This window comes from Cupressus sempervirens, chromosome 2, assembly GCF_028749045.1.
Source record: "Cupressus sempervirens isolate cs-2001-9-10 chromosome 2, ASM2874904v1, whole genome shotgun sequence".
In the NCBI taxonomy this organism is placed as follows: domain Eukaryota; kingdom Viridiplantae; phylum Streptophyta; class Pinopsida; order Cupressales; family Cupressaceae; genus Cupressus; species Cupressus sempervirens.
The window spans coordinates 759,410,443-759,418,707 of record NC_143119.1 but is presented as its reverse complement, the minus strand read 5'-3'; the positions used below and the strand labels follow the sequence as shown (position 1 = coordinate 759,418,707).

The following is an 8,265-nucleotide window of genomic DNA, read 5'->3' as shown; positions in this document are numbered from 1 at the left end:
TAGGGTGCTCATGTACTATGTCCTCTCCCCCAACTTACAAATTGATAATCATAAATAAATAAAACTCTTATCTATTTTAAAACACTTCATATTTAAATTATATGTAAGAAATACATTTTCTTAAAAAAAAATTGACTATTAGAAGGTAGAGTAAATCCAGAGAGGGAAATTGAGATTAACCCCATGTCGGAAGTGACTTGACATTGGAAATCTATGAGAGTGAAAATATTTAACCCTACCTTCTACTGTGATAAACTTGAAGAGCACTGCCACACTCATCTTCATAGAAACTACAAATGAAACTCATTAATGTTAATGGCCCCCTTATCCCAAGATTGAGAAAACCTCTAGATAATTCTAGGTTGGAACCCATCATTCCTTTTACATAAGTGACCACATTGCCCACCTCTATATTAGGTTAGATAACATAATTGTTCTTAAAATCATCACACTTTTTAGATCCTATCTAGATAAGGTCTCTCCCCATGGTGAGCTAGAAATTGGTCAATAGATAGACCTATAAGAGTGTAGCAAACAAAATTAGCAACTAGAGTTTTTCTTTTAAAGAAATTAACATGACCAAGGGAAATATTTCCCAATGAAAGTGTTTTCGCCACATAATTAATACCTTTATTGTCATGGAAATGCATCATTAAAATGGTAAACAAAATCAAACATGTGTAAGTTGATCTTTCAAGATGGTGATACAAGCTTCTTTTAATCTACATATTGCAACGAAATCCACATACGGATTGAGACTAGTATGTCTAGTAGATGACGTGCTCACTTTTTTGAAGGGACATCAAATTTTGACGTTTTCCACATTGGACAAGATAATATGGCTTTTAACAATGATGTTAGAGACCACCCACCCAAGTGTCACATTCCCTAATATCAGCATGATGAAATTTAGAGTGTCTCCTTTGATAATGAGATTATGGTATCTACATTAAAAGATCAATTTAATTACATGATGAGCCACCACTACCTTAATTTAAATTGTCGGTTCATCCCTAATAAGACTACCCCCACTTGCCTAACCAAGATCCCCAATGAGAAAATATCAAAATTTAATTGAAGACATCCAAAATTGGAGGATCCTCAACATAAAACATTATTAAACTAGATCAATTTCTCTGAATAAATGCAAAAGAAGAAGATTATTTTTAGTGCAATTGTCAATGGTAGATTATTTGTAATACATAGCTAGCGAACAAATTGATGGGCCGAACCCTTGAGTGCTCAAGCTTCCCTCGCTCAGTGTAACTTTTATTTTCTTCAATACTGGTAGACCCCTAAGGTCTTTCAATCTTTTGGATTTTATTCCTTCAAAATTTAAGAAACTTATTCATCAAAATGAAATGTTATCACTGATACATACCCAAATCATGATTTACTACTGTGTTCCCTCCATCAACCACAAGGTTATGCCCACTTACAAACTTGGACTCCTCACTGGCCAGATACAAAGCTGCCTCTGCAATATCCTGTGACCTAAGTGTATGGCCCTTCAAATTGGCTATATTGTCACAAAATGCCTCCCAATTGGCCCTTTTCTCCTCTGGACTCATTGAATCATTTCCAAAGAATTTTAAGACAATTTCAGTGGCCAGGGGAGCTGGAGAAACACAATTCACTCTGATACCATATCTCCCCATCTCGGCAGCACCTTGTTTAGTGAGTCCAATGATCGCATGCTTAGAAGACATGTATGCATAAGGACCCATTCCACCCATTATTCCTGTAATACTAGATGTAGAAATTATGCATCCACTTTTGTTTGGGATCATAACGCGGCTTGCATGTTTGATTCCATGCATTACTCCTTTTATGTTTACATTCATCACACGTTGAAACTCCCCCATGTCATACTCCATGGCCTTTCTATTTTCCTTCTCAACTGTTCCAGCATTATTATACATTATGTCTAGTTTACCATGCTTTTCCATGGCCAAATCCACAGCTGCACTCACATCTTCTTCTTTGCTCACATCACAATGGACGTATGTGACATCTGAGGAAGATGTCTGACCAACCTTTTTAGCAATGTCAGCCACAATAACTTTGGCTCCATGTTTTGTAAAGAGCCCAGCTGCAGCTTCTCCTATTCCTGATGCCCCACCTGTGACTATGGCAACCTTTCCTTCTAATCTGCATATAATCAGTTAATCATGATCAGCTAACTGAAGATAAAAATAATGACATGGACTGTCGGAGGTCGCATAAATCATAGGCTGAAAAAACATTATCAGATTTTTACAATCTATGTGAATGTTTGTTTATTATTTCTAAATCAGATTGTGCTTGAAATTTCAAGTTTCACCATTTCGAATTACTCTATTGATTTATTATCAAGATGAAGGACAGTTTTAAGAATTAGACCTATAATCTATCATCAACAATCAAAGAGAGTTGTAAGCAAATCATCATATACAATGTAGTTTAAAAAAAGAAATGAATATAGATAAGTAGGAGATATTTTTTTACAGTAAGTCAAACTCTAATAGCAAAGTGATATTGCTATCACGAGAGATGGAGAGGGGTATAAAACTTGTGTAAACCACTACTCATGAAATATAGATCTTTGGTTTAAAATACTGCACAATTGAATCTTAATAACAGTATTACAAATAAATATGAACTTATTTCGAATGCTGATACAATATAATACCATGTCCCCATGTTGTTGCTTAAATCAATTTTCTACTTAAATTTCAGCATTAAAATGTTGGCATATAAAAATAACAAATTGTAAGGAAAATTTAGAATCTTTTCCTAATTTTGTGGAGCGGCTTTTTTTATCAAATGAAAATAAGCTGTAGAAAAAGAGGGGCTAGAAATAAGCACCTTTATTGAAAAAAATGAACAGCTGCTGCTAGCAAAAATAAACTAAACAGTCGTATGGAGACCTGATCTAAATCTTTTAAAACATTTCAGATAAGTGAAAATGAGCTATTGGAAAATAAAACAAGTACCTTTTGCTTAGATTAGCTGCTATTGTTGCTGCCATGACGATCTTTGGTTGCTATGCCTTGCGAACTTGCTGGACACAAAAGATTTAGAAGCTGAAATGTGACATATAACACTAAGAGAGAACTTCTCTTTATAGATACATTGCAAGAAGGGCTTTCAACTATATTTCTGAGTCAAATTTAGCGCCTGTTCCTCACAACGCATTGTTTTGACGTCAATTTGGTCTCGCACGTGCTGATGAGTCAAATTTGACGTCTTTTCACATTATTTAGACGTTTATTTAGTCTCAAACGTGAAATATCAAAGTCAAATGTCTTAAATTAGTACTTAACATGGTATTAAAACGGATGAACGTTTTTCCCCTTTGAATTAATATAGATTCCAAGCTCAACTACAGACAAACGCATACCAAGATTGAAACTTTTTAATTCTTTAGATTATTTCATGTACGAGCAATTAAATTAGTGCCAGCTTAGGTTCCATTGGGTCCCCTTCATTTTTTATATTGGATAATTATACGTCATAGAAATCAAATTCATAAGACATAATTCTTAAACTTTGCATATTCATTTTAAGTTTTCTTGACTGTATACAAAATTTGAAATAATCTCTGCAAGATGAATAGACAATCAATGCAATTTCATCTGTATTGCATTTTTTCGTCAAAAAAAATGGGGTTTGGAATCTGAATAGCTGAGAGGTATGTAATAGTAGCCTTTCATTATTAGGGGTATGTCTCTATCAGGCAACTGTTTCTTTTGTGTTTCCATATGTTTCTTAACATTTGATTTTGCACAAACCACTTGTCCTAATGGAAATGTTTTGTTCTGAAAAACTTTCAGTCTCAGATGGCACGTAATCTGAATATTACGGAGTGAAATTCAACGCAGAAGAGCAAGTGAGTTCTATACAAGGAAGTTAGGAAATGAATCTTGAGAAATGATATAGATAATGACAATAATAAAGAGTAAAATGATTTATATTTCATCCATATATTTTAAGGCATACATGACTGCATAAAACAATTCATAGAGTAGTTGTTGATTTCTTTAATTAAATGGGAGAAAACATAAACTACAGCTATATAAACTTGGCAAACAAAACAAGCAATGCGATTACTGTTGTGGATGGCTTAAACATCATACATTAAGCCTTAATTCGTAGGCTAAAAGTGCTAAATATTCAAAATTGACTTATGTTTTCAAACTTAATTTCTTCCTTAGTGTGTGATGTTTAAGGGTGGTCTGTAGCATTTCAGATTGCAGCTTATGACGATCAAATTTACATTTTATATTAATTTCTTAAATCTAAATCTGTATTTTTCTATCTAAAAACTATGGAGGATGGCATGAAAGGAGCCATTGAAACAAATGCTCTTTTATATGAAAGATGTGAAAGAGGAGACAAGATGAGGAAGGGAGAAGGGAAATTAATATTTTCTTTAATTACAATTGTTGTTATTTATAGTTCTTAAATTTCTTTTTGATTCACTTTTTTTCCAATGCCTTGTTGAAAATGGTTGAAAATTGATCTACAGACTTGCAATGTGTAGAAACGATCAAGAAACTAGCTAGAAGCTGCAATCTTCAAGGTCATACTAGAAAATGCCAAGAAGGAAATATTTAATTGACTGATTGATACAAAAAGTACAACCACCTACTATGTATAGGTAAGACAAAAGAAAATAAACAACACTAAATAAGATGTGTCCAAATTATGTGTGAGGATAGGTAGCTCTTAGGTAAAGGAAATTGCCTTGGTGAAAATAACAATGTATATAGGAACTATGCAATAGAACTTATACGCCTAAGTGGAACTTGAAAGAATAAGTACTACTTATTGTAAGATCCCTTCTTAGGTGCAACATAGGGAGAAAAATGCAATATGCAATATGATGATGATGGTGATCTCAACAACTCAAACTTCTTAAACAAGTTAGAAACTCATTGTAACTTACTTTGATACCATGCAAAAGTAGTGAGAAATGAAAACGATGCAACCTTCAAGATAAGATTAGGAGGATCCAACTATCAAAAGATGCTAATAAAGAAATAATTGATTGATTGATACCAAGAGTACAACAACATGCTTATGTAGGCAAGGAAAAAGAAAATGGAGGGCACTAAATGAGACATGTGCCCTAGTCATGTGTGAGGGTAGGCAAAAACTACTCTAGTGAAAATAACAACAAAAATCTAGAAAAAATACAATGACAACTTATATGCCTAAGTAGAGCTTAAGAAAGACTAAACAATATTTACTATAATAAATATTCCAAAAAAATTTCTCCATTGCTATGGAGTTTCTTGTGAAATGTTGACTTATGTCAATATGTTTTATTCTTGTTGTAAAAATAAATTGTTTGATATTTTCTACATGTGATTTGTTGTCAATAGATCTTTATCTCCTCTTCATGTTCATGTCTCAATTCTTGTAGCATTCTTTTCATCCATATTCTCTGAGAAGCTACTACTGTAGTTTCTACGTACTCCATTGTAACTGATGAATGAGTGATAATTGGTTGCTTCTATGAAGCCCGTGATACTATCCTTATTCAAACCTTTTTAAAAACTAAAAATGTTTTTGCTATCATCTATACTCCCTAAATAATCACTATAAGTGTATCTTGTTAGCTTGGAATTATTTGAACATAAGTAGTGGATTCTATTGTTTCGTATATAAATTCCTTGTGAAAGTGCATCATCTTATCAAGAATCAAATGTAGTGCATTAGTACAAAAAATCCATGTTAAGATACCTTGAACCCTTGTTAGAAGGTTTTAACCCTATTAAAGGTTAATGAGAGCAAAATACAATCTACTTGAGAACATTGCTCAAAGGATGAAAGGTTAAAAACCACCCAATGGATAAATCCAATAATATGAACTATCTGATCTACAACTTACTTTGTTAGAACAATTCCTTTGAAGTACAATAAGGATGATAGATTCCACTCATACCTCTTCACAAGCATTCAAACAAGTTTTCTTCTCTACTTTGATAATCAAACATCAAGGTTCACGTCTTTACATCCCATACATACATCTAAAATAAGGAAAATAAATTTCTTTTATACCTTTTACAAATAATTAATTAGGTCATCCTATTAGGGGTTCCTCAATGTATAATTAATTACATAAGACCATGCTAATGCATGCATACCTTTACAAGCATCTACACAAACATTACATGAAGTGTTCCACATGCTACAATAAGAATATAACACTTGCCAATGATAATTCACATGCTATAATCGCTCAGTCAACTACCAGTAAATGTATCGCATGTTAGACACCAACGACCTTTCTAGAGTAAGAAAAATGACTCAAAAATTCAAACATACTCACACAAATAAATCTTATATCATCCTCCTTGCTCGTCAACTTTAATTCATGCTCACCATTAAGATATATAAAAAATACTGTGACTATCTCTGTCATATTTTCTTGCACACTGATCTTGTACCAGTCTTCACAAAAAAAAACTGTAATTGATCCATAATTTAACATAAAGTACAATGAAGATAGACATGAGGTTTACACTCATTCTTGTACACAAATGTAAGCTCACATATCCAAATCTATCAACAACTATCTACGTTGAATTGGTTAATAGCATGTAATATATATAATATGAGTCTTCCGTAAGCCAAAGAACATATGTTGACATAAATGACAAAACTTGTCATTAATGTAACATTTATGTAACACTCCCAAGTGGCAACCATATCTTCTACTTCCAACACCTTCAACCAGTAGGCTAGTTAGTGTCACAATCATCTCCATAGAAATCACAAAAGGAACCCCACCAATGGTAATGACCCCCTTATTCCAAGAGAAAATTATCTGATAATTCTATGTTGAAACTCTTTGATCCTATTACATACTTGTAGCCACTTTTCCCACCTCCATGATGCGATGCACAAACTGATTCAAACTAATTCATTTATCAGTTATAGAGCAAGAATCATTAAACCAAAATACAAATTTGTAACTCTAATTATTTTCCATTCACCCACTTCTATCTACAATGCTCAGTAGCTCCTTAAATAACTAAAAATCTCTAAATTGAAAAAAAGCATAGAATTATTCTTTTTGTCAAATATTCACAATTCTTGAAATTTTGCATTGATAATCTCTAGATTAACTCCTATAAATCTAAAATTTTAAGTAAACTTTCCATAGACTACGACAAGAAAAAATGGCAACTAAGCTTTGAAGTTGGAAACATCTTTTCAAAGTTATTACAAGAGATAGAACTTAAAAATGCAAAAAAAATAAGGAAAGTTAAATTTAGGGGTCTAAATAGATTTTCTCGAAATAACCAGTTAACTCCTCTTAATGAAGCCACATTTACGATTTCATGCAAACCCCACATTTGAGTCAAAAGTTATGACCCTCGAAAGTCACTATATTAATAAGATGGATGATAAAATGATTATTCTTGAAATTATTACACCATTTAGAGTCTATTTGGATAAGGTTTCTCCTTATGGTGAGCTATAAATTAGAGATTCACAAAGAGACCTAGAAGAGTGAAGCAGAGAAAACTTGAGACTAGAATTTTTCTTTTAAACAAACTAAAGTAACCAAGGAAAATCTTTCCAAAATAATTTTTTTCTTCACATAATCATTACCCTTACTATCATGGTAATGCATCATTAAAATGGTAAAGAACAAGGCATGAAGCAATATTAAGTTGTTTAAGTTGATCTTTTAAGATGGTGGTATTTTTCTTTTGGTGCATATTAAAATGAAATCCCTATTTAGATTGAGGCTATGAAATGTTCAGTAGTAATATACATCTAGAAGATGAGTTGTCATTCTCTTTGAGGGTGCGTTAAATTTTGATATTTTTCATATTGGGAAAGATATTATGGCTTTTAGCAATAATGTTAGATCATCTACTCAGGTGTCCCATTCACTGATATTATCATGATGACGTTTAGAGTATCTCCCTTGGTAATGAGATTGTGGTATCCAAATTGAAAGGCCAAATAGATTCCATGATGAACCATTACTACCTCATCAATATGGTTAGTTGCAAACCCCAAACTGACCATGTAATCCAATTTAAATTGACCATGTAATGAGATTGCCCCTACTCACCCAACACGAGTGCCCCAAAAAGAAGCTATCCAAAAAATTTATGCCATCCAAATTTGGGGGATCCTCAACATAAAACTATATTTAACTAGATCATTTTCTCTAAATAAATGCATTTTTTTGAAATTATAAATAGTAATAAAAAATTATTTCTAATACATTGATAATGAACAAATAGATGAGCCCAA

The 8,265-nt window shown here is 32.5% G+C and overlaps 1 protein-coding gene and 1 long non-coding RNA gene across 2 annotated transcripts; one reads left to right on the top strand and one right to left on the bottom strand.

The window, feature by feature from the left end:
• Positions 1 to 1,141: 1,141 nt before the first annotated feature.
• LOC149575652 (borneol dehydrogenase, mitochondrial-like) lies at positions 1,142 to 3,128 on the bottom strand. Its single transcript, XM_089815409.1, has 2 exons — positions 2,976 to 3,128; positions 1,142 to 2,151 (listed from the first exon to the last, which is right to left on the bottom strand). Exons 1-2 carry the CDS (start codon positions 3,008 to 3,010, stop codon positions 1,368 to 1,370), a joined length of 819 nt encoding a protein of 272 aa, XP_089671535.1. The 5' UTR covers positions 3,011 to 3,128; the 3' UTR covers positions 1,142 to 1,367.
• A 426-nt stretch (positions 3,129 to 3,554) lies between these two features.
• On the top strand, positions 3,555 to 4,179 carry LOC149575651 (uncharacterized). Its single transcript, XR_016360193.1, has 2 exons — positions 3,555 to 3,673; positions 3,816 to 4,179. It is a non-coding gene; the product is annotated as an uncharacterized LOC149575651 (long non-coding RNA).
• The last annotated feature ends 4,086 nt before the right edge of the window (positions 4,180 to 8,265 follow it).

Coding starts and splice junctions, on each gene's coding strand:
- LOC149575652 (XM_089815409.1), bottom strand. CDS start 3,010: ATGGCAGCAACAATAGCAGCTAATCTAAGCAAAAG. Junction 2,152..2,975: donor GCAGCTAATCTAAGCAAAAG/GTACTTGTTTTA, acceptor GATTATATGCAG/ATTAGAAGGAAAGGTTGCCA.